Raw genomic sequence first — 26722 nt, 5'->3', positions numbered from 1 at the left:
TGACAATAAGGGACCAAATGCAGTCATTGAGGATTTACAACCATTAAATCATCTGACTATAGGTGACCACAGATCTGCATATTAAATTATTAAAGATAGAATTCTATTCTACAATGCATATAATGAGATACAAAATACACTGCATTCTTTACCCTTCAATAAAAGTTCTTCCATACAGAAGGTCTATTCACTTGCTTTTGTTTTTGCCTGGATGATAATAAACGTGTTCTAAAACTCCATAGACAACGCACTGCAGATTATTATTGTTAAATGCTACAAAATTCAAAGCACCTCTTCTTTTGTGGCATCAGTCAAGGAACCATTTTAACCCTTTTATTTTTAAGAGCAATAAACATTCTAAAATTATTCTTCAATATTTTAAAATGACCAATTTAATCTTTAATTTATGTAATCATTAAGAAGGAAATAACTTTTACTTTAACCCAATTTTTTCACACAGAGCAATTTTGAGGCTTTTTTTTTACAAAAATGTTTATTTTTATAACCAAACATTTTTGTTTAATCGTTTTTTATAGCTCTTACTTTTATTTTAAATTTATTATTTTTTTGTTTTAAATGTTCACGTGATGAAAATCACTACCAACTTTGAGAATTCTTCACACTAACAACAAAAAAAATGTTTTGTTCTTTTAACCAATTGTTTTTACAATTGTTTGTTTTTAAAATTCATTACACTTACTTACACTTGTAACTCTTTACACCTTTGCGACTTTCTTTACGAAACCATAAGTGTTTCTTTTTTGGAATAGTTGTAACAACATTTGCTTTCATTTTGTAATACTGGATATATAAATCAGTCTGCTTACTCTCATGCTATCAAAGCACAATAAACAGGCAGAAATGGAGCCAAAAAAAGTAAACATTTGCAACATTTTGCACTTTAATATTTTTCTCCAAAACAGACAACTAATTTCTTCCACGTTTTACACTATGTATATAAGAAATCAAACATTTTAATAGCATAAAGAAAAGATATATGTAGAAAAGTATTAAAATTTCTTTTTTGGATGTCTCAATCAAACGACAGTAGCTGCTTGTTTTTTTTTTGTTTGTTTTTGTTACTCTGAAACGGATAATTCAACTACCAAGAACATGGACCAACAATAAGCAGGGAGCCTCGAGAAGCGGACTGGTCTGAGAAACACAGGAACAGCCACAGTGATCTGCATGACGGAGACAGCCTACAGACCAATTGCACTCGTACTTCTCAAACCCACACAGAGCAAGTTCTGCTCAGCCTGGGAGAGACGCTGTGAAGTGAACACTTCACCCAAATTACACATCCAAACCAGAAAAATTACATAGAAAAAAAAAAGCATCAGACACTGCTGTCCACCATGCCTGTTTGTCTCTCTGAAGTGAAGCAGTGTTGGTTTTAGTTTAGTAGTAGACGGGTTAGAAATGGATCCCTGTGTATTCATTCTCAATAGGCTGGATGGGTCAGGATTTTTTCAGTCCTCATATGTTGCTGTAGATTAGGTTTCCAAGTCAGGGATTAGGACTAATCTTGGACTATGCAGACTTTTGAATGGAGGCTTCCCATTAAAAAAAAAAAAAAAAAAGTTTACACCTATTAGGGATTAGGAATAGATGTAGACTATATTTTCATTTTTAATGGTGAGCACCAGATACTACATGAAGTGCTCTAGCTACCACGTGGTGAGCCCCAGCTATTATGTGGTGTGCACCAGATACTAATCAAGTGCCACCAGATATTTTGTGGTGTGAACCAGATACTATGCGGGCCAGTAGAAAGTCATTCTTTCCCTTGCTGGAATCAAGTGCTATCCTGATAGCATCTAGTGCTCACCGCATGGTATCTGGTGAGCACAGGATACTACACATTTTGACTCTCTATTCAAAACTAATGGAAAATTCCTTGGAAGATCTACTCTACAACTAGGCCCAACCCCTATCCGATAAAACTAAAAATTTTGGATCGGTAAACTAATTTAAAGTCTTTAAATCACAGTGCTATGTAGTCCAAGACTAGACCTAATCCCTGACAGCTGTAGGACAGGGTCTTACTCCTGCGTACCCTTTAGTGTGCAACGCTATCCAACAAGTTCTCCCCGTCCCAATACATCTAATCCAGCTCATCAAACTGTCTATCAGCCCTTCATGAAGGCATGTTGGGGCAGAAAAAAATAATAAAACAACCCAAACAAAACAGATAAGGGTAATTTAGCCATTTCATTTATAGAATATATGGCTAGGATCTACTTCCCCCTCCTATATGAGAATCAGAATCAAAGTTCCTCTGATCCCACAACCAGAAGCAAGCATAAACTCCCTCCAATTGTAGAGTCCCTGGATAACCTCCTCTTCTCCCTTTGAACAATCTTGACCACTCCCATAGCCCATATTCACAAACAAACACACACACAATCCTAGACACACACTCTACACTCACGGACAAACTGGCACGTCTTTCCCATCGTTGTCACGGATTAAACAAACAAAGCTCTCGCAGGTCCAAACACAGCATGCACGCTCATCCACTGTCCAAGGTGACAGCAGGGAATCTTATCCATCAAACTTCCTGTAAAGCCCGCATCCTGATTAAAACCCAATCCAGAGGGCACCAGGCAGGCCTTGTCTGGAAAGCCTCTCCAATGCAGAGCACTGATCAAAACCTAAGCCCTGATCAGCTCAACTACAGAGAGAGCCTTTTCCGTGCTCAGAGGGTCAGAGTTAGGAGAGACGTGAAATTTTACAGCAGAACAGCCCAAAAAAAAAGACAGACTAGCAGGTATTGCAGTGTTTGATATGGATGTGAGGGTAATACGGAGGCCCTGATGGGGCATGGCCTTTTTTTTTCAGGTAAATGTTTTTATGATGTACTATCAGGTGACCACCAGATACTATCATGGTGCACACTGGATATGATGTGGTGGGCATTAGATACTATTAAGTGCACACCAGATTCTGTAGTGAGCAGCAGATACCATCAAGTGTGCATCAGATACTGTGCAGAGAGCACAAATAACTATCCAGTGAGTACCGGATTCTATGTGGTGAGCACTGGATACTATCAAATGCATACTGGATACAATCGAGTGTGCACCGCATACTATGTGGTGGGTTTGGATACTACCAGGTACTGACCAGATAGTGTGTTGAGCATCGGATACGATTAAGTGTGCACCAGATATTATACAAAAGCACAAGAAGCTCTGCTATGAGCATCGGATTCTATCAAGTGCACACCAGATACTATGTGGTGGGTACTGGATACTATCATATACACACTGGATACTACGCAGTGAGCACCAGAGATTATTTTTTCTCACTTGATACTATGCTGCCCGGCAAATACTGATTACTTTATGTAAATATCAAGTGCCCACCGTTTTTTTTATCTAAAAAACATGCGTCCATATTACCTGAAAAAAAAAGAAAAGAAAATGCACCATGTCCCCTCAGGGGCTCCATAGGAATAAGAAAAAGAAAAAAAAGACGTGAAAAATATAAGAACCAACTACATCAATCACCATCCTCATAATCATCATTGACAATAACTCAATCCAAGCTCATTATCAGCGCCATTCATACGTGCCAGCACCCGCAAACCTGCAAACCCCCCCCCCCCCCCCCCCACACACACACACACACACAAACACACACACACACACACACAGCAAAGAAAGCCTGGGAAGAACGAGAACCCTTTACAGACGAAGAGAAGCAGAAAATATAAAAGGTTATATTTATATATGTATATATAGATATATATGTGAGTGAATGTCACTCAGTTTGGCTCTCAGAGGTTATTGGTATCACTCTTAAAATCAGATCACAGTTCAAAATCTACCCAAGTGGGAGCAGGGGAGAGGGAAGACACACACCAGAAAGGGGACGGTGGAGTGCTAGAAAAGATCGTCACCATTCTTCGTCAGTGTGGCATGTACTCCTGCAGGGTTCATGTCTTCTCAAGGAAGACTTGAGAATGGCCTCATTTGCGCAATTCTAATTCTTCCGCTCTTCGTGCCAGCGAGCTCTTAGTAGCTTTTGAGCAATTTAGACTTGCAGTAAGCTAAATGCTCCTCCTTGGCATACTGCGTTTCATTTGGCAGAGTTCAGTCTTCAGTCTCCTACAGCGCTGCTCCGGCCCAAGGGGGAGCTGGGAGGGGAGAAGGGTGCGGAGAAGGAGGAGAAGTCAGGGTCGGGGTTGTGGGTCAGTGGAGCAAAATAGGAAGAGATCTGGACTCCTGCTTTGGGTCAAGCATCCTACGTCCGAACCTCTTCAGAAGAGGGACAAACAAAGGCAGGGAGAGATACTCAATCTACACAGCAAATATACATGTTTTTTTCTGAATATCTGTAAAGAATAAATATCTTCTAAATTTAAAAATTATGCAAACACGTGCCACTCTTGCTCTTTAACTTCCATGCATATGCATTATGTACAAATTGAAAAATACCGATTTGCTTCTTTTTTGTTTTTGTGTTTTTTTTCCCCCCACTAACTTTTTTTTCCTTTAAATCAAACAAAGAAAAAAAAAATCTTCCCACCCCAAATACAATCAACCCATCAACATTCAGCAACCCATACATGGATCTCACCACGCACAAAAAGGACATGGTCAGGACAATTAAAGCCATTTTGAAAACAAATCCACAGCTCACAAACACACACGCGCACACACACACACACAAAATAGGCCTATATAAAATAAAATCAAACTGGAAAAAAACATTCATGGAAGAGAAATGAAAGGGAAAAAAAACAAACAAAAGGTGATGTATGAGGGGAAAATGAGATATTTAACGAGAGAGATGTTACACAAGCCAGAAGAGGAAGGTTTCCGTCTGGTTTTGTTGGATCTCAGTCTTCTTGCACATCACTCAGTTAACAATACTGCTGTAAGATGTGAGATTTTATTTTAGAATAATGTATTTTTTTTCCATTTAAATATAATTTAATGTTGTTTCCCCCCAGGAACCAACACAAAAGAAAAGGGTAAAATATAAAGGGATAATGGGAGCACGGTTGGGCGGGGTGCCGGGGGCAGGGAAGGGGGGCAGCGGAGACCTGTGCTGCCCTGGTTCAATTGCATCAGCGCTCTAGTTGGCGGAGGCACTCTCCAAGAGTCTGTGTTGGGAGGAGACTGCGCTGTCTCAATCCTCAATGTACTCCCACAGGTCTTTCTCATAGCCTTCATGCACGTGCTGCAGGAGAACTCGCCGTCTGCTCTCACAGTATCTGCAGCAAAGCACAGCACAAAGTCACTTACAAGCTTACAATTAAAACAAAGTGTTTAAACAAGGGTTGCACAATATAGAATATTAGTATTACTATCACAATGTGGCCATGTGTGTAGGCAAATTTAACAAATAAACAAGAGAAATTTCAATTAATCTGAATCTGTTCACATTTCAGGATCTAACAGAGTCTGATAATTTCTACCCAAATTTAACTTTATTTCAATTTTGGATACATGGACTGCATTATTAATATTATGACAAATTGGCTCATTAGCTCTTGGTGAATTCCGGTGAAAATTCCTGAACTAATTAATATCGCAATTAATATTGCAAAATAAAAAAGTATTCCACTGTCAGTTTTCTTTTTCAATATTTTGTCACCCCAGTTCAAACCCAAAGAGGTTAGTTCTCCTTATGATTTGAAAGAAGCAAAGACTGGCATTAGCTACCCTGGAAAGAAACAGAGACTGGTAGTTTCTGGTTGGATGACTTTCACCAAAATCCTTTATAATTTAAATTTCTTTATTTTTTTTACAATAAAGTAATCTGGTCTTCAACAAACTGAGCTCTGGGCATATAATATTTTAGCCTGTTTAAAACTTGTCTCACAGAAAATTTAGACTTTGATTTCTGGTTATCCACACTTTTGTCCATTGCCTTTATGTCCAATGTGCAACAAATACCTGTCAATTTCAACTGAAACACCTGCACGAGTCAGTTTTTCTACTAGAATAAAATGGCGAGAGTCTCACCAACCTATAGTCCTGAATCCAAAACAGCTTCCCCGCACATCATGAGTAGTAAAAGTAGTAATATTGTACAGTTATACTTGCTATTTGTCTAAATATGTAAATCAGTTGTACACACATTTATATAAAATGCTGAACCTTTAAAATAGTCATGCTACCTTTGAACACTACTACTTTAACCCCGGTTAGCATAGCATTAGTAGACTTGCCTGTATTTGTCTTGTACTTTCTGTTTGATGTCCTGCAGTGAATCCTGGGAAATGTCTCGCTCCAGGTATCCAGACAGTACCTCTGTGGCATTCTCCAGATCAGCCTGGTTGTTCTAAGAGTTGGAAATAAACAAACACACTTCTTCATACAAATTTTATTTACTGCCTGAAGAACTCATTATTTCAGAGTTATTTAAACTAAAACTGCTACCTTAAGAACAATGCATTTTATACTACTACTTCATAGAATCAGATTGAGTTCTGTCTCAAACATAGAACTAACAGACTAATAGCTAATTTATACTTCTGCATCAAATTAATGCAGAGTCTATGGCACAGCCTTACCTCAAAGATGATGGACTGGTTGTTCTTCTTGAGGTAGAAGGCAAAGACATAGGTGAACATGAGCGTGGAGCGGCACTGGCACAGCACATCCACAGCCTTCTTCAGAAACTGCACCTCGATCCATGACATGTTGTGCTGCTGCATCTCCTCCATCTTCTGCTTGACCTGCGCGTACAGCTTGTGCTCGAAACGCAAGCTCTGCATGTGGTTCATGTAGCGATTGCAGTAGAACAGGTACCTCTGCAAGGCTGCCCTGGAGCGCTAAAACCACACAGATACATGCACAGCAGTCAGTCTATCTATTAGCAGAGTGTGAAACCATGATGCCTGAATCCAAAACTGCTTAACCAAAATGGATCCATGTTTGTCACGTTTTGAAATTACCTCTAAAATATGTAATGGCTGAAAAGAAACAAGCTTTATTCATTGCTTTACCTCTTGTGCATCCCGTGCTGCCTTGGCATCATCCTCATTGTAGCGATTGCAGTTGTACCTGTGAGAAGAACACATTTTTTTAAGTGTTAGCCTTTATACAACCTGACAACTACGCTCATTTCCATAAACAGAACAACGATAAACAAACACCATCTTCACATTATCTTTAAGCCAGTATTTCTTTTATTCAAAATTGCAAACAAATGGTCTTCTAGTGCACTCAAAAGAACTTTTGTCTCAGTTGTGACCAGGGACACAAGCTTCCAGACAGATCTACTTGTGAACAGTAAAAGCAAATACCCCAGAAAATCTGTGACTGCAAAATCTGAAAACAGGCCTTATGCCAATTCCATTGGCAGGAACATTCCTAAACGAGGAAACTGTAGAAGGCAGTAAAACTTTATTAATACAGTGTTTTGCAACATTTGACACACAGTCACGTGTTGCTATTTAAAAAAACGTAAATATTTTAACATTCAAGGACCAGACATGTGAATGAACAAAGAAATAATTGCTTAAATCAGCTGTTTTCTTTACAATTGCAAAATAAAGCAAACAAAACTTAACATGAAATAATAAATAAATAAATAAATAAATAAATAAATAAAAACAAAGCTTATAACATTCTATTAGAATTATTTTTCCAAGCGAATACCAATGAAAGCTTCTGGGTGGTCAACACAATATTTTATCATTTAGAAATAAACCGTATAACATGGTTTTCTGTGCATATCGGTAACACTGTAAATGCTTAAAGAACATGGACCAACTGCAGGTTTCATTATAAAAAGTATAATTAGCAGTGTTTAACTGGATGAAGTGCATCTTATTTGGATTAAGTGTCTTGGTATAAATGTTTGGCATTTTGTTAAAAACCTGCCACTACTGGTGAATTTTCTTCATTGTGTATTACAATATTGGAAATATTATGCATCAATGAAAGGTCTTCATATACTGTGTAATATATTATATTACCATATCATCCAGCCCTACATCTGAAACGTTTTTTTAAAGATATTTAACTAAATGTTATTAGTGAGTAAGTTCCATTTCTGTGTAAGAGACCAAATAATGATAATAATAATACATATAGACACAAATAGATACTTAGGCATATACAAACCCACACTGACAGCAATGCTCATTATAATTTTTTAGAAGCCTACAACTTCTAAGGTTTTTTGCATTTTTCTTTTACAGAGTCAATTTGTTGTCGCATTTCAAATGATTGAAATGCCGGGTTATTTTTTTTTTTTACAGCAATCTTCAAATGCGCTTCTCTTACAGGTCACGCACGCATCGTGATCAAAACTGGACTCACCAGGCTGATCCATGGGGTTCCCATGGGCCTAAGCAGACCCAGCAGAATTCTGCTTTGCAGTTCTGGTTCCGACACACCATGTGGTTGCAGCCGCCGTCCTTCTCTATGGTCACGTGGCATTTGGGACATTCCTGCAGCACAACAGGAAGAGAGCTGTAATCCCACCGGACCACAAGGCAGAGCAGAGGACATACATAACTTACACCCCACCGACCTTGGTGTTTGCTGCGATCCAGTTGGACGTCTCGCTGTCATCATCACATTTCTTAATCCATTTCCTCAACCACTGCAAAAAAACACAACAGAAACAGAAGAGCTAAGTGAACCTGCTTGCCTGTGCCCTAGGCCCTAGGTCACTGAGTTTTTGAACGCCAAGTGTTCAAAGTGAGCCAACAAGAGAATAAAGTTGCATATAAAAGTTGACATGCATAGACTAGAACCATGAAACCTGACAAGGTGCTGGAAGGGTTAAGAATGAGCTCATTCAAAGACGCTGCTAGCTAATCAACGTCAAACAGGCACAAGGGACGAGAAGCTTCCTTTGTTTTTGTCAAGACTACCCCCGCAATAACAAGGCATGTCTCTAGAGAGGCTCTTAGCACTGAGGGTGGAAGAGGTGCCTGTCTGCTTCCCTGCTGTGCACTGAGGGAACGATCTTGGAATATGCGCACGGCTTACAACCATCCATACACCTCCAGATTAGTACGAGAGAAATCTGATGTGTCGCACTGCAATTTCACATCTGCATTGCCATAGAAACAGCTGGCAAATATTAAGGCTTAATTTAGTTTTAAGTACAACATTAATAATACATATAAAGTCAAACAATAAGATTATAAGATTAACAATAAGATTATCAATAAGTCAATCAATAAGATTATAAAGGGGTCTTAGGGTGTCTAACTTTTTTTTCTTTTAGATAGCTGAACAATACAACATGGCTTCAGTACATGAAACATACCCGGCAGAACTAAAATAGAGCACTGAGCCCATTTTTACCCCAACCAAAGTCACACACTTACTATTTATACATAAAAGATCACATTTAAAAGAAATTACAGCCACTTTTTTTTTGCAATTTTATAGCTATGTTCACATTGGAAGCTCCATTATTCAAGTAAGATTTTTTTCTAAGATTAGATTTGTCTATTTATAAATAAGTGCATTTTATCTGTCTGTAATGTTAAAGAATCTGTCCTTGAAATGGCACACATGCGCACACTGATAACGTTCATGCACGACGCTTGAAATGTGAATGAACACTGACGCCCATTTACTGATAAAGACAGAGAGAGCCAATCAGCTAGCTGCAAGCAAAGGCAGAACAGACGTGCTAGTGAGATATCCGATTTGAATGTTCACATGAAGCATCCCTTTAAAAATTAAATAGATTTCCAAACTAGGAGCAAGTACGAAGGTGATTCAAAATCTGACTTGAAACTATTTTACATGCGTCACATTTGGGCATAAAAAAATCCAATTTGATTCATTATAGCCTGGAAGAGAATGTAGCCTATATGTTGTTTAACACAAAGTATTGTACCAAAAATACCTACTTAACCATGCTAAAAATAAGAAAGAAAAAAAGTGAGAGAAAGAGATTTGATCATACCTTGCACTTCACTGGGTCATGCCAGTTCTCACCACAGTTGAAGCTGGATTGAGAAACAAAATTGGAGCATATTAAAAATGTATATTTAGAATGCTATTTTTGAATCAGTTACACAGAAATAATTTACTTAAGATTTGCACCTCTTACAAAACAAAAAAGAATAATTTGCCTAAAATCATTTAATTGCTACATGGGATACATGATAAAATCAGAATCATATCAATATCAGCTGATCTTTTTTTTGTAGAATCACTGGAACTGGCCGATATGCCCAATATTTCAAACCGATACTTGCTGATGTATTTATAATATGCCGAAAAACAATACTTAGTAGCAGTTAACAGTTAAGTGGTAAAACAAATGGCAGCCACTGGTCGTGCCAATGACTTAATGTAATTTTTTATATTCATATTAAAGTTAAAAATTCTTCCTGGGTTGTCTAGTACCTCTGTATTTCATAAATGTGTATGTCAGCGTCGGTATCAGTATTATTTTTTATTTTTTTAAGTGAAAACAAAAGCAGCTGAAATCTATCAGTGAGTAGCAATGTCAGCAGTAATCAGCGTGAGGGCAATGGGAAGCCACAGCAGGTAATCGGTTTATACTAGCGTGGTGCTCCAGTTGGAGGGATTAAGGAGGAAACTACAAAACAGGAAACTGAGAGGAGTGGACAAGGTGCCCCAGGGCTGTCAGGAGAGGGTGAGCTCTAGCGTGTCAGGTTCTTGGCCAGGAAGAAAGGCCAGGGAACGGAGCAGGCACCAAAACCCTCTGGCCGGCGTATGGTCTGCAGAGCTGTGCACACAATCTGATATGTAGGCCTCAGAGGTCTCTTACCAGAACTGCCGGCCACATTTGCAGCGGACAGGCTTGGCATCGGGGTACTGGACTTTGACGACGTGGTGGCAGTCGGGTGCAGGACACCATTTTAACAGTCGATTGCACTGCAGATAGAGTAAGAGACGAAAGACGTTAAATAGCCACACAACATCAAAACTAGAGATTGTATTTTGGGACCATCTTGATATTGGATTGAATATCAGAGGGGGAGAAAAGTAAATCTGATCCAATCCTGCAACATATCCAGCTAGTACTGGAGTGTACAAGCTTGATAGGCTATAGAAACATTAGCTCTGCTAAGATAAATTGTTTTAAAGCAAGTACTATCCTAAACTGCATTTTTGTTAAATTAATCAAGTAAAACCAACCAGGTAAATGTGAACTTACCTCTACAAAACTATTGGTTATTAAATGTTGGTACTTTAGTTTCACTTTTGAATCTGTTATCAGTCGCCTAGAAAAAGACAGACATAGAAAATATTAAATTTACATTTTACAAGACCAAAAAGATACAGACAAATAGAATTTCCATTTTAGCCTAAACACAAACTAGGGTATGTTTCATAGAAACATCTTGCCTGTTTTACAGAGTAGCCAATGAATATTCTTAACATTGTGATATTTGAGGAAAAATGCAATATAATTCAGCTCTGTTACAGCTTAAAAATACTTTCTTTGTACTTGTTACTTTCTACCTCTGTAATTACAGTGAAGAGGAACTACAGAGGAGTTAAGTTATAAAATACAAAGATACATGTAAACACATGCATGCACCCACACAACTGCCCAAGCTGTGAGGACAGTATGTAGGTTAAGACAATTACTGTGGGAATTACAGCAGGGTGAAACAGGAGATTACCCTCAGCATCTATGTGGATACAAACAATTCATCTACACAGTGTATGTTTACACTGAACTATGTTATTTGCTAATAATAAAACCAATAGGTCATCTATCAGATCACAACTTTTAAAATTGGCAGGATGGGAGGCAAGCCTTAGCTCGCACTTTCAGGCCTGGTGACAGACTGGGGCTGTCCTACTTCTGCCTGAGTGTAAACTATGTCAGCTAAGCTGCGAGACAGAGAGCATGTTGCAGGTCACACCTCTGCAGGACTGCTTGGATTGAGCTCCAGACAGGCTGAAGTCTTCCCACTGTTATTATTACACACTACAGTGGAACAAAAGCAGTAAGGGATGGGGACTGGTGCCTTACAAGATCAGAAAACTTTTACATAAACAGAAAAATAAACTCAAGCACTTACATGACCGTGTTGTCATCGACCAGAATGTCACAACTATGTGCAGGACAGGAAATGGTCTGGAATGAAGAAGCAATATAAATATTGCTATACAGGTAATATATTATAGACAGACACAGCAGGATTCATTATGGATCATAAGAGATACTTTAAAAGTAGCAAGTAATCATGCAATGAGGGGAAATAAATCATGTATGAAAACAAACAAGAGAAAAAGGCACAACATAAAAACATTGCAGACAAAGTAATGCGTAAGTAAGTGTACCTGGCCCATTCCTTCCTCTATGATTTTGGTTGTTAAGTAGTCACCCCAGCACTGCATGCAGAACTTGTGGCCACATTCCAGGCCAGTGAAGTACTGCAATAAAAAAAAGATCAATTAATACACTTTATTCCTAATTCCCTAAGCTCTAAAACAAGTCAAATCTGAAAAAGGAACAGACATTAGAAATCATGAATAAATCTGAATAAAGAAAAGTTAACTTTTTATCCAATGAGAAAAGTGGGATCTGAATACAAAATCTGAACACACACCTAGTGTTTGGGGTTTTAAATGAACCACTTTTTAAGTAAACTAACAATTAAAAAACTATAAATGTAATTTTCAGAACCAAACCATTATTACCCAACATATCACAATACTAAGATATATATTTTTTTTTACATCTCTATTTCCCACACACTTTTCTGCCCAAAAAACTGTGATGATGAACAGGTGTAAATAGGTGACAGGCTTGTATACACACATCCTTTTTCCTTAATCATTGCATTTTTTTCTTTTCTGCTTGGATTCACTCGTCCACTCATATGCTGCTTTAACACTGATCCATATATCTGATGCATCACTATATTGATTTGTCATACAGTTATGGCCATGTTTATTTCCTCTGATATACATTAACCAGAATTTGCTGTAGATTGATGTTTGAGTTTGCACCATGGGCCTAATGAATGATAATCTCTTAAGTAAAATGAATAAAGACCCCTTCAGTACAATTAGTTTTTAAAGCTAGAGTTTCTGCTACTGCTATTAAAGGAAGCAAGCATACATTCTGCCAGTGCATTGATTCAGCCTCTGGTCACTTAAGGTTTGATAAACATTTCAACCATACCTACAGACTCTACCAATAGGCCATCCATACATCTGGGATTGGTGCAAGCATTATAACCAAATTCAGAGGGGACTTAAACACCTGGACTTTTAAGTCTGGTTTATTCAGCAAAGTTTGTTTTTAATTGTTTAGGTGTAAATATGACAATTGCACTTAGATGCATACTAAAAACAACCGCCCAAAAACACTGTGGCTGATTCTGGCCCACTCCCAAACAAACTCTGTTGCAGTTAATTTGTAGTGGGAACATGATCAGACCTTGGTCCGACTCAACTATCAGGTTTACTCTGCAGATATGTGCAAAACTGCATTCTACAGTTTAACCTGGTATACTGCCCATATAATTATTACAGCTATGAAATCCCATTTCTGCTGTTGCTTAAGATAAATATGCATTAGTACCAGTTTTCTTTGACTCTGAATTTTCAGCAATATGGGTTTTAAATGTTTTGGCGTTTTAGTGTTTTGTACCAGTGGTCAATACATTTATTCAACACTTATTGGTCATATATAGGTAAACTATGTCATATTCGGACATTTAACCAATCAATATACCAGTATTAATTCTGTTAGCAGGGCTATCAGTTAAGAACTGTAACATCTGTTTTAAGCTTTGTCCTACAAAAAGTTCCTACAAGCAAACAAAATAACTTCTTTTCTATCATTTTAACTCTAAAAGTCAAAAAGGCTCAGTTCTGGGTATTTTGAGAGAGACCAACAACAGTTACTCAAAAACACTTCATTTGAAGTAGCTCCTACAGCTTCTTAAGAAGTGCTTACACTGGAGAGAATCACCAAACCCTGATAGTCTGCATCATATGTGACATATGTGATTTTATTAAATTTTTTTCTTTGTCCACTGCAAATAACTGTCTTCAATCTCATTCGGGCCAGTGAGTCATATGTGGTACTGGAATTCTGCATATATCAAATATGTGGTGCTGAATCTGAACAGCCATATCATCTTACTTTTTACATCAGACCAATTCAGTCTTATATTCATAATTTCACACTTTTAGTAAACAATGTTATAGTTTAAAAACATTATTTCAGAGCAACAATAAGAAACCTAGACACTGTAAACAAAAATAAGTAGTTGTAATGTATTTACATTCATGGCATTTTTCAAGATTTCACAGCATGCCAGAAATGTGTAATTTTCCACCTAGTCCTTCACCATGTTCCTCCACTTTGCTGCCACTAAATGTGTTTCCATATGGTAAAGCTGGTAGCTGTAGCTACATTTTTGTAATGTTATTGACACGTTACCTCAAATTCTCTTACACTTCTCTCTTCCCTAATATTTTTGAACAAGTGCCTAATCTAACATGGAGAAAACCTTGAAAGGCAAAATGATCATGCAGTCTAAGCTTAGCAGTGTTTATTATGTATTAGAATAAACAGAGGAAATTGTGTTTGCTGGATGAATTAGTGTTTTTACCAGTATTTTTAGTGCAATATAGTACTAAATAGGTCTCTGAGCTGGCAGTCTATATTTGCAAATAATTACTTAATACATTAATATGATTCTTACATAGTGAACTAGCCAATTGTTACATAGTGATGCCACCAGCCACAATCCTTACCACGCACTGGCCCATCCACTGACTAACATTCAATGTCACCCACAACATAACACAATTTATTATGTGTGCTCTTTATCACGGCAATAATACAAAACTCAAGATCAGTACACAACTGTTATCCCCTGATTTAGGCATGTCACAGTACGTCTGGCCCCAGAATAGGAACATTTTCAGCTTTAACTGCGTATTTCTTACAGACAGTAATTTCAAAAAATAAATGTTTTTGCAACAACATAACTTCTAGAGACCAGACTGATTCATTAGGAATTCCTACTGGTAAAAGAAAAGAAATTAGGGATCATTTGCCACTTAAAGGCATGAGCAACCTACAATGACTTAAAGATTGTTGTGGAAACAGTACAGCAATATGGCCACTTTGCAAGTGTACACAGAGGTAGTTGAGGTTAACAAGGTCAATTTAAAAGCTGCTCCAGTCATGCAAGATCTTGTGTCTGTACTTTGTAAGGTTCTAAATGACCTCAAACATGTAAACATGTAAACATAATAATGCTTATTAACTGAAGCAACAAGATATACTACCTATTCACCTATTCCCTTTAGAAAGACTTTATTTTTATGAGGAACTTCAAACAACAAATTTCTGGATTAATCACAACAATACATGATACACAATTTCTTGTAATGTATCAATTCAATCCAGTGACACCAGATTGTAAGAGATTGAGGCAACTCGATAGCCTTGGGCATTGACTTTTAAAGCTTCAATTTAGCTCAGATTGGATCCGAATGGTATCAGCCAACAGGCAGCATTAACTTAAAAAATCGTAAAAAGGACATCACTAGCAACATGCTTTGCAAACACGAAGGATATGTTTTTTGTTTAGCTCCTGACCATAGTGATTGTACCACTACATCCAGTGCACTAAGCAAATGGAGAGATCCAAAAGACTGTCAACAGGACTCAATTTCAGCCTTGGGCAGTGTTTGTGTATGCTGCATTTTTGTTAAACAGCCACTCGGGAGCATAGAACGAAATCAAACGTTTCAGCAAACCACTGCCTCCTGTATGCAGCCAAAACAAACTTGGCTTACTAATGCCAAGCTGGCAGCATCTTTCCATTAACGGCAAACACTGCATTATCCCCCCTCTACCATTATACTGCAGGAGTGGCAAGACCCTGGAATGCTCCATTTTTTTTTTTTTAATAAAGTTTTTTATTTTAAGTTTTGTACTCCAAAATATTTTTAAAATAATACTAAATACCCAAAACAAAAAAAGCTCTTATGTTTGAGAAGACGAAGACTTTCAGCATTCTTACAGTCACCACATTCCAATTCTAACCTATGCCACCAAAAGCGAGCAGCACATTGCGGCACAGAACACCCTGAGGGACACTGTGCTCCATTCCCATTCATCTTTCAGTGAGTACGACAATCATAAAAATAAAGGCCATCTCAATAAGCCAGCAGTAGGTTCTTCTAGACCCTGACAAATTCAAAAGAGTGAACTTTCAGCATTCGTTTTTTTACGCTAAATTCTTCAGCAGTGACAGTGAGATGACAGATACATCTTAACACAAACAAAACTGATAAATAAACACATACATTAACACACCCACACCAACATCTTTCGGAGTCTCTGCAGAGCCTTTGACTCTTCTGTTTGTCTGTTCTACTACTTTGTATATCATTTGTGTAATCCAGTGAAGAGATTAGTGGTGAGAACAGCTCATCAGAAATCCTTCCTGATGCTTGAAGCAGTCTAGAATGAAGCTGCTACCAACCAAAGACAATATTAAACATCACCTCTCACTTTGTGGTTACTAGACCACAAAGTGTATACTGTAAACACTGCATAAACTTTTAAACTAATCTAAGCCTGTTATAGGTTCTGCCCAGGACTACAGTGGTTTATGTTGGCCAAATACGAATGCCAGTTTACACTAGGATAACTTGTATTATGTTTTATGATAACAGAGCAGCACAAGATACTGACCGTATTAGGGTAGTTGAGATAACAGATCTGACAAGGCATGTCCTGCGCTGATGATCGTGTATTCATGAGGCGTGTCCGTGACTTTTTACTAGGGTTTATGACATGACACTCGGAAAAGAGCTTATCCAGGTTACCATCAAAGTATCTGGAAGAAAAAGTACACAAGCTGTAATTATCTAGACGGAATTGTAAATATATAAATACATAAAAGCACCTTGAAAGGGAAAAATAAAGCACAACATAAACAGAATGTAGGCTTCATAGAAAATAAAGTAGACAAAGGCTCAACATTGGGTTACCTTTCCATGAGCTTCTCCTTATCCCAGTTGAAATGACTAAGCAGTATTCTTGTGATCGTTGCAGGATTCTGTAATGTAAGAAATCATCATTAGTCCACTTTTTTCTAAACATTTGTGCATTACACAAAAAAATGGCAAAGTACTAATGGTCTGGCATGCTGTCAAAGTTATCAGTTCAATAAACTGCTTTTTTCCTTTGTTTGACCAAGAAGGGAGGTTTACCAGCACCTTTAAATAAACTAAGCATATCAGGGATATTTGTTTGACATGTTTAGCACAGTGTAGCACCCATGCTGGACACACCAAGATTTTTGTTATATGACATCCAAGACAGGTAAGGAATTATCTTTATACTAGTTCATTTTCGGTCTATTGAATCTATATTCAAAATACAGCTATACATACATTGGTGCACGCACTTCTTTTGAAGTATAACCTTAAGAAGCAAGGGCCCTGATAGAAGAAGTACCTATTGTGCACCAACCTCAATCACTCAGATTGACATTAACTATAAGCATTTAAAATGTTATTTACTGCAACTTAATAATATTTTGGTTTACTGCATGGTACACCACACATTACACAGAGACAAACTCCATCTATTTATAGATGCGGGGCGAAACCCCATGTCATGCCAGTGGCTCTGGTGTCTTGTCAAGTTTATGTAATCTAAAAACAAACTGTTCAAAAAATAGATGCATTAAACTGTGACTGACAGCTGGATTAACAAAATAACAGATAGACAAGAATCCATCAGATCAAACAGATGGTTTTAATTCATGAATATTCATGTACAGCAAGTCGGTATTCTACATAGGCCTACAAACGAGAAGCAGGTTTAGACTAAAATGGACACTTAAGACTAGCAGTAATAAAATAGGCTACTTTGGTGGCAGATTCTTAGATAACTAGAGATATAACTTAGTTCTTTATTTGTGTGAACACTGGCCTAACGAATATTCAGCAAAACACTCAAAATAACTTAACCTAACGCTACTAACCTAGCTAGCTTAGCTAACGCCTTGGCTGACAGATTTAGAGTAAAAACACAGTGACCCGTCAAATTCCTGGAGCAGTTACAGCATTATAAAGACCACTCGAGATATAAAATAACCTATATTATCTACAGTGGGGATTGATGGTTGTGGATAGTGTTCTTTTTCATATTTTGGACACAATATTTAAGCCAGTTATCAAACATAACAGCCATGATGAGGCACCAGTTCCGCCATGTTGTTGTCAGAACAGAAGCTAGCCCGGAGAGGAGGCTAAGCTGGCTAACGCTAGAAAAACTCAGATGATAATATTCGCCCCAATAAATTAGAGTTAGTGGTAATGTCTAGGCCAAAACCAAGAACGAATGAAAACCATTATAGTTGTACAACACTGACAAATGCTGTCAGTTGAATTATTAGCTAGGTTAGGTAGCTTAGCTGGCTTAACTTTCAACAGCGAAAGGTATCTTTAACGTAAACAAGAAGGCGCTGGCTAGCGTGAGCTAACATAGTTTGCACGTAGCTAGCGCACTAGATGGCTAGAAAACCAAAAAGCAAATCATTATAGATAACGCTAGATTTGTTGTACAAATAGCTTAAGCCAACTAACAGTTAGCTAATTGGTTAGGGTAAGACAAAAATATAGCTAGCAAGCCTCTAGCTAACTTGGTGCCTGTTAAATAGCTAAAGGTAGTTAGCTAAGTGGTTAGGGGAATATATAAAAATACCGCTAGCTAGGTTAGCAAGCTAACTAGCTAACGTTAGGTGTTAGCTGTTTAAATAGCTAAATGTGTAGGGGAAACATTCAACAAAATATACCTAACGCTAGCTTAGCTAACCTAGCTAGTTGTTTAAACAGCTTAGCGGATAGCCAGTTTAGCCAGCTACGTTAAATATATGACTACAACCATAGTTAGCAGCTAACTAGCCAATAGTTTTATCGTTTCATTTAGTTCGGGTTTAGTCAGTGATTTTAGCGTTAGCTTGGTGACGGTTGCCTAGTTGCCCAACGCAGATAGGCTAATCTAGCTAACCTAGCTAGTTAGCTAACTTCGAAAATATCTGTTTACATTCAAATAACTAAGCTAGTTAGCTTATGAACGCTAGGTTAATTAACTCCATTAGCTAATAACTAGCTAACTAGATTAAGATAACTGTAAAATGCACCTATACAGTTCGGTTTAACAAACAGTAGTCCACTGTTATTTGTAGGTTAAGAAGGCAGATGAGGTTGTGACCCAGTTTCCTTTCCTCTGTTTAGTTAACGTCGTTAGCCAGACTAGCTAATTTTACACCCTGGATTTCACCTGTTGCTTAACCGTCCAGCACGAAAAGCCTCCCCAATTCACCCATTTTGCCTTAAAACACTCACCTGGATGACCTCGTTGACCTCCCTGATACACTCCACCATATGCTGGAGGATCTGCTCAGCGGTGAGAACTTCAAAGCGGTAGTCTTCCTCGTCTTGTCCGGGGCCGAGGCCGCTGCCGCCGGTCTCCCCGCACTCGTCCCGCTCACCCCCAGCCACGACGGGATCGACCAGCTCCACGTCCCCGAGCTCCAGGGTGTCGTCCTCGTGTTCTTCCTCAGCGCTGTCCTCGCTGCACTCCTCTTCCTCGTCGTCGAATTCATAATTGTAACCCTCGTCCGAGTCCATTCCTAGATTCACTTCAGGTCGTGACAAGCCAAGCTTCAGCTGCTCACCGACAATCTACACACACACAGCGACAATTCAACAAGCAGATCTGTGAGCTGAGCGATTCAGAGCGCCAGCATTCCTCTATTTCAACTGCGGAGAAAAATAATAACAACAGAAGCGCTGCCGCTCCTGCTGCTGAACCAACAAAGAGACGCAGCGTCACCCACTGACGGAGACTTACGTCATGCGCGTGCCAAAAAAAGAGTGCGATAAGCTTGAGCCTCGCGCGTGTTAAATAAAGATATTTCATTCAATGCTTTATTCTGGGAACAGAGACTCACCATTTTGAATGTACAAAAAGATAACACATGATAACAATTAAAAACACAATAAACCCCTTAACATTGAATTATTTTTTGTCAATTGTCTGCCTGACATTACACCTTTAGAATTTCTATTCAGGCATTACATAAAAGCTTTCACGTTTGATAAGGAAAATTATTGAAAAGCATAACTGTAATTGTAATAGAAAATATAAAAACATATTAAAGTAAATCTGCTAATGTCAAAATATAATGATTAAAATCATAAAATTGTCTCTTCCCTGAACGTTTTTCAAATGAAAATGAATACAAATCAAACATTTAAATTCCTCCAAACCTTTAGTTTTATTATGTGTTACATCTATTGTCAAACATTCAGAATTTGGGTTCATTCCTGTTACTGAGCTGGATTTATTAAGTGAAGTAGAGAGTAAACATGCAGCTTCTCCAAGTGTCCTGTAGGAGTCTTTAAAGTCCTCAAAATTTCAGAATGTAAATAAGTTATTTTACTGCAGAAAAAATCAGGTATAAAAAAAACTGTATACGGGACAAGGCATGTTAAGGGGTAAATATTACCAGAAGAAAATCAAAAGATACACAAAAGTAGACTATGCAAGGGCACGCAAAACAGCTCCATAAGATTAACAGTATTACAGAAAAATACAGCTTACACGAGTTTAAAAACTAAAGTTACATACTCTGTAAATGTTGTCAAATTCTATTTTTTGAGAATCAGAATATAGAGGTTTTCATTTAATTCTTCTTAATGTATCATGATTATAAAATCTGACAAGTAAAAAACATATAAAAACTAATATTTAAAACATCTAAAAAATTTATAATTTTTTTATTACTTACTATTAATCCGATTATAAAGGAAACACATGTTTACAGCCTAGATATTATAACTACAGATTATTACAATGAATACACTGAAGCCAACATAACAAATGCTGTTGACAGAACTATCTAACTATACTTGCAGTGTATATGTATAGCTAAAACTGATATAAAACAAAAAAAACAGCAGTACTGACTCTCTCTGGGCTAGTTTGTGTTTTAGGGAATCCGAAATAGATCCTCTCCTATTAGAATATGCTTATTAACACAGCACGTGTGTTTTTGTGTCTTGTAACATGGCCTGAGCCTTTCTCTGTCCTGTGTTCAACCTGTGTTCCCCATATTTAGATTAAATCAGGTAAAATGGTCAAATGTAAGAAGACTTAAAGAGCGCAGTTTTTTTTCTGAACGCTATGTGGCACAATCAGCACCAACAATTATTTCTCGTCGTCTGTGGACCTGGCCCCTGAAAGCTCTCAGATATCCATGGTACATTGGTTGAATTATATGTAAAACTGAATGAAGCTTAGCTAAAGTAGCTAAAGTGTTTGTCAATTTTCAATCAAGACCATTAGTTATTGGACTGTTTCTAAACCTATGAAAACAATAACGTCGACACCTTTCTTCGAACAGTTGCTGACATCTTTAGCAATTAAAGATGACACATACTTCAAAAATACACAAAGAACATCGATTCCTGACTTACTCAAAGATATTTAATATGTAGCGCTTTGTATCGTGGATTAAACACAGCAAAGCACGAAATCCAACAAGTATTATTTTGACTTGTGTCACCTGTGCTACTTACCTGCATTGCGCATGCAATTTCTAACGCTTTTGTGTTTTTATAATGATAACTCTCTTTTATACAATCTGAACTTTCTATTATTATTACGTGTAAATTGCAATTCACATAAAAATACAAAAAACAATTTCTTATCATTCATATTACCTTATTTTGATCCTGATTTAGTAATTTAGGTATTCAGATACCCTCCTTATATGTTCTAATATAATGCTTTCGGCTTATCGAAATAGCCTACCTGCGGATTTTTTAAGGCACACAAATAACTACAAATATACTACGTACTAGCACTGCACTATATTTAATTTTAACCCACAAAATTATTATACAACATACCAGAAATATTAAAAATGTAGGCAAGCGCATGTGCGGTGCCTTTAGGGAGAACGAATGGACGGATCGTATAACTCGACAGAACACCGGAACCAAATAATATCGCGTGTTTTTACCGGACTCGTTTCTTGGGAGTGCGCGTTCTCCCGTTGCCGTGGCAGCCAGAGCCGGAGCGGTGGCGGGGCTGCGTGCTAGCTGTTTATGATGGATATTCAAGAGCGAGGTTGATTATGGGATTCAGTTCATAATATTTGTGAAAACATATCAGTGAAAAAAAGTAAAATTCGCCTGTTAATTTACGAAAGTCGGTTTTACTGGTTAGCGCTTACAGTATTAGTCAGCATAAGCTAACTGTTAGCATGATATCTTAACCATTCTAAATCAGCTAGCGTTAGCTAGTTCGCTAACCTAGTTAACTAACTAATTTGAATATGTCGTATACACATGTAGCTAGTCTCATTGGCTAATTTTAAAGTTGGTGAATATGTATGAGTGTATAAAAGTGAAGTAGCTAGTTCGCTAAGTAACGTTAGCTAGTTAAAGGTTTTCTCTCTTTTTTGCATGTTTTAAGATCTGCTCGGAAGCCGCGACAACATTGTTGAGATGCAAGACTTGGAGGAAGAGGATTTTGCTGTGTCAAGGTGAGAACTGACGCTCCCAGGCAGTGGCGACCTAAACCATATACAGCTCTAGAAAAAAATAATAGACAACTTAAAAATTACGAGTTTCTTTGATTTGACCAAATTGAAAACGTTTGGCTGAACTTCAAGCTGAACTGTTATCTAAAAGCAGTGGGTAAGAATGGTGGAGGAGAACATGCCAAGATGCATGAAAACTGTGATTAAAAACAGGATTATTCCAACAAATATTGATTTCTGAAAACTTTATGAACTTTTCTTTGCATTTTTGAGGTCTGAAAGCGCTGCATGTTTTTGTCATTTCAGCCATTTCTCATTGTCTGCAAATAAATGCTCTACACCAATCTTTCAATAGAATATTATAGTTAGTCTGACACTGTCTATTAAAATTAGCATGAAAGCAACATTCTGAAGGCAATTTTTTTCATTAGCTAAAAATAACCCTTTGCCTACAAGGAAAGCATTGTTTGAAGATTTTCTCGAAATTTCTTTAAATTTAATAAACATTTTTTTAAACACAGGTTCACAAATGAGTGTTACTTTACAATACTGCATATATATTATGCATACACTGTATAATTTAATCTGACATAATGCTTCCAAAATATGATATTTTTGCATTGATATTGAATTGAATGCTTGCAATGGGTAGCTATGTCCAATAACCGTACTCACACTGTAACCTGCTTTGTGTACTTGCTTTTTTTTGTATTGATATATTAATCTTTAGGCACATACAAACATTTATGTTTTAGATTTTAAAGAATATAGTGGAATTAAAAATATGGGAGTTGAAGTAAAAAGTCACCCAGAATAGAAATATATCTGTAAAGATGGAAGAAAAAAAATAAAATTGCTCCTGAAAATTTGATTATTGAAGTACTATTCATTTCTTCTACAGATCATCGGATGCTGAGGCATTGTTTGACACTGTAATAGGGAACATTGAGGATATCATAATGGGTAAGCTTTCTGTACACTTTTCATCACAGATCAGTTAATCCTCCTTTAAGTACTTCATATGTAATTAATAACTAGGCCTTTTAAAATTGGTAAGGTAAATTTTTTAACACTGACTAGTACTGCAGAACATGCATTTATGCTTTCTGTCTTGGAATAGGTAACTGCAGAAATATTATAAATGAGACTGAATTATTTTCACAGAGGACGACTTCCAGAATCTTCAGCAGTCGTTTATGGAGAAATATTACCTGGAGTTTGATGACTCAGAGGAGAATAAACTCAGTTATACACCAATTTTTAATGAATATGTAAGCTGCTTTATGTTTCCTTTCAGTTGCACATATATAGTTCTTGTGATTGGGGGTTTTATTATATGATGCTTTTGTATATTTCATTAGGTTGATCTCTTAGAAAAGCATCTGGAACATCAACTGATGGAACGAATTCCTGGGTTTAACATGAATGATTTCATTCATTCGTTGAAGTAAGTTATTTTAATTATTCACCCACATTACGATGTTTCCAGATACAATATTGTTTTTCATGTGTAATATTTAATAAAGTAAATTAGTTATTAGTGATTTATTTAATCACTTGTATTAATGTGTTTATATTATATCAGTGCTAAACACTACATGTATTTATTGGTAATGAAAAAAAAGGTAAGTCTTGAAAATAAACAATTTAGGTAACTGTTTTCGCATCCCTGATTAAATTAATAAGAGTGTTAATAAGGGTGTTAATAAGTTTACATTTTCTAGTATACTCAAAATACAGTTTGGTATGTAGCATATTGCAAAACTCATTAATATTTTTTATATAAATAAAAAACTGTGTCCTGAAGTGCAATATTTGTTTCATGCCGATGATTTTCCACTTATTTTCGTATAGAAATTCAACAAAATGTCTAATGTAAGCAAGGAAATCAACACCTTTGCATACCACAGAATTACAATATGCACATTTTCATTAGTGTACGTAGTCATACTGCTGTGCATAATCATTTCTTTGTGTGCACATTTTTGTATATACAATATTTTTGCCCAGCCTTTACAATTATAATTATTATTTTTTTTGCATTAAGATATTTTATGAATGGCATTGTGTTACTTGTTGCACTTAGACTGATTTCAATTATTTAATGTTTCTATTTAAGGCAACACAAAGATGAAGTCTCAGGGGATATATTTGACATGCTGCTCACTTTTACAGACTTTATGGCTTTTAAAGAAATGTTTATTGAATACAGAGCGGTAAGTCATTTTTTTATTTTATTTTGCTGTAATAGACAGAATCGATTTTGTTTTCCATTTTTCTTGTTTGAAACTTTACAATATAACAACAGTAGATTAATGTGAACTATACAAGTATATACTGTAAATGCAGCTTAACATGTTTGTACAGAATCAGTCAGTATGTTAACAGTAGTCTGAACACATTTTTGTGTGTTAAAAAAAAAAAACAATCTCAAGCAGTCAAGCATTTTGCTATGTTGATGTTTTCTAAGGTTGGCCTAGGAAGGCAGCTTATCAAAAAGAAAGTATTATGCACACTTAAAGTATTTTTTTTACAGTATAAAGTAATTACTTTGTGATGTTCCTAATACACTTGAAATATTGAATATATAAAATATGCTTCAAATACTATGCAGCAGAGGGTATTTTGTATCCACTATATACTGTTTAGGTTTATTTTGCAATATTTTAAAGACAGTGTGTATTCCAATCGTTCTCCTTCTTTGCAATGTGTAGCATGTTAACAGTAATTCTAATTCTAGTGTTCTTTGTGTGCAGGAACGTGAGGGACGAGGACTGGACCTAAGTACTGGCCTGGTGGTGAAATCTTTGAGCACAGTTACTTCCACAACGGTCACTTCCAGCTCAGCATCAGGCTCTTTCTGACTCAAGCTGCAATGATGTTTCATACATCTAATCACAATTATTTCATCACTCACATTCCCCTAAAATCAGAGCCATAGCACAACAACCCAACTTGTTATTTCTGCTTTTTCAGTCATGTCATGTTGGGTTAGTTTTGCTCCAGCTTCAGGAACCTTGTTTGCTGCCATACCAGCTGAATGATGGGGAATCACATGTTTGCTTTGGTTTAATATTTAAACTTGACATTACCCAACACTTCCTGCTTTTGTTGTGGTTCCTGCCAGTATTTCAAAGGTTTACCAGGAGATTTCCTTTCCTTTTTTTTCTTTAACATTTTTAGGGTTTATTACAAGTGGATGTAGTATCTGCTGTAGTAAGAGTGTAGTAAGTGGTTTCAGTATGAGTGTTGTTTCATGATGAGGTGTACACTTCAACAGATGCCTGATTTCAGTAAGAAACAGTTTCATATCCTCACTCCTCTTTAGCACCTCCCTCTTTTTTCAATGACTTCTAACACATATAGCAAATATTTACTTGCACCTTGTCAATCAAAAGGGCTTCTGAAATCCATGGTGAGCACCATATGATATGCCTACTATTGAATGGTTTATGATTATAGGTTATTGTGAGCAGTCTATTGCACAAACCGTAAAGAAAAAGGTCCACCAGGGGAGGTTTGCTGAAACCAACACATTTAAGTCTGCATTGCTGAGAGCATTTCAATGACTGTGGTGAAGGTGTCAGAGAAAGAAGTGGGCATATGCACTAAACAGGCCTTTTTCAACTTTTATACCAAATGTGTTTTATAGACCAGTGCATCTGCTTTCTCTTTCTCAGTTACTAATGTTTTCTCTACTCAATCATAGAGTTTCATGTAAACATTTGGCCACCCATGAACAAAAGTTTTATTACTGTGAACGGTAATAAAGAGAAAAAAAATCCAGACTTCCAGAACATGATAATAATACACATATATTTAAAAATTTTAAGCAAGATTCATTTGATTTCCATCTTTACATTTGCGGAAAAAAAAGCCTGATGAAAACTTTGTAACACCCTCAGTTGAGTGTATCATAGCTTCTAAATGCTTCTGTAGTAGCATTCAGTCTGTGCTCTGTAGGATTTTTTTCTTGCATGCACCTTTTAAAGTGCCTCAAGCCTGTTTGGATGTTCTTTTTGATCATTTCCGAAACAAATTTTGTGGGTACAATAAATAGTGATCTTCTAATGGTTCTACTATAAAGGTTGAAGGTCACTACACAATAGAACAGTAAACCGCCACATTTTTTAAATCTTCATGAAGGTATTTTGTAGTTAAATTAGTAATCATTCAAGTGCTTATTTCCTTCAGGCT

The 26722-nt window shown here is 36.9% G+C and overlaps 2 protein-coding genes across 2 annotated transcripts; one reads left to right on the top strand and one right to left on the bottom strand.

The window, feature by feature from the left end:
* Positions 1–872: 872 nt before the first annotated feature.
* On the bottom strand, positions 873–19815 carry arih1 (ariadne ubiquitin-conjugating enzyme E2 binding protein homolog 1 (Drosophila)). The gene is made up of 14 exons (XM_007249167.4): positions 19320–19815; positions 16953–17020; positions 16654–16798; positions 12264–12356; positions 12002–12057; positions 11125–11191; positions 10735–10841; positions 9901–9943; positions 8503–8574; positions 8289–8419; positions 6968–7025; positions 6533–6793; positions 6188–6300; positions 873–5227 (listed from the first exon to the last, which is right to left on the bottom strand). The coding sequence occupies exons 1-14, from the start codon at positions 19602–19604 to the stop codon at positions 5143–5145; spliced, it is 1584 nt and encodes a 527-aa protein (XP_007249229.2). The 5' UTR covers positions 19605–19815; the 3' UTR covers positions 873–5142.
* Positions 19816–21995: 2180 nt separating this feature from the next.
* On the top strand, positions 21996–25623 carry LOC103031924 (ADP-ribosylation factor-like 2 binding protein). The gene is made up of 7 exons (XM_007249168.4): positions 21996–22110; positions 22459–22528; positions 23427–23488; positions 23690–23796; positions 23887–23972; positions 24645–24741; positions 25282–25623. Exons 1-7 carry the CDS (start codon positions 22089–22091, stop codon positions 25387–25389), a joined length of 552 nt encoding a protein of 183 aa, XP_007249230.3. The 5' UTR covers positions 21996–22088; the 3' UTR covers positions 25390–25623.
* The last annotated feature ends 1099 nt before the right edge of the window (positions 25624–26722 follow it).

The sequence above is a fragment of the Astyanax mexicanus genome, chromosome 9 (genome assembly GCF_023375975.1).
Source record: "Astyanax mexicanus isolate ESR-SI-001 chromosome 9, AstMex3_surface, whole genome shotgun sequence".
NCBI classification, from domain to species: Eukaryota; Metazoa; Chordata; class Actinopteri; order Characiformes; family Acestrorhamphidae; genus Astyanax; species Astyanax mexicanus.
The sequence above is the reverse complement of the archived record's forward strand: the minus strand, read 5'-3'. Positions and strand labels throughout refer to the sequence as shown.

Excerpts from the sequence above, each read along its gene's own strand:
- LOC103031924 (XM_007249168.4), top strand. The coding sequence starts at position 22,089 with ATGATGGATATTCAAGAGCGAG. Across the intron at positions 23,797-23,886 it reads CACCAATTTTTAATGAATAT|GTTGATCTCTTAGAAAAGCA; the intron begins GTAAGCTGCTTT and ends ATATTTCATTAG. Across the intron at positions 23,973-24,644 it reads GATTTCATTCATTCGTTGAA|GCAACACAAAGATGAAGTCT; the intron begins GTAAGTTATTTT and ends TTTCTATTTAAG.
- arih1 (XM_007249167.4), bottom strand. The coding sequence starts at position 19,604 with ATGGACTCGGACGAGGGTTACAATTATGAATTCGACGACGAGGAAGAG. Across the intron at positions 12,058-12,263 it reads TAGAGGAAGGAATGGGCCAG|ACCATTTCCTGTCCTGCACA; the intron begins GTACACTTACTT and ends TCTTCATTCCAG. Across the intron at positions 6,794-6,967 it reads CAGCACGGGATGCACAAGAG|CGCTCCAGGGCAGCCTTGCA; the intron begins GTAAAGCAATGA and ends GTGTGGTTTTAG.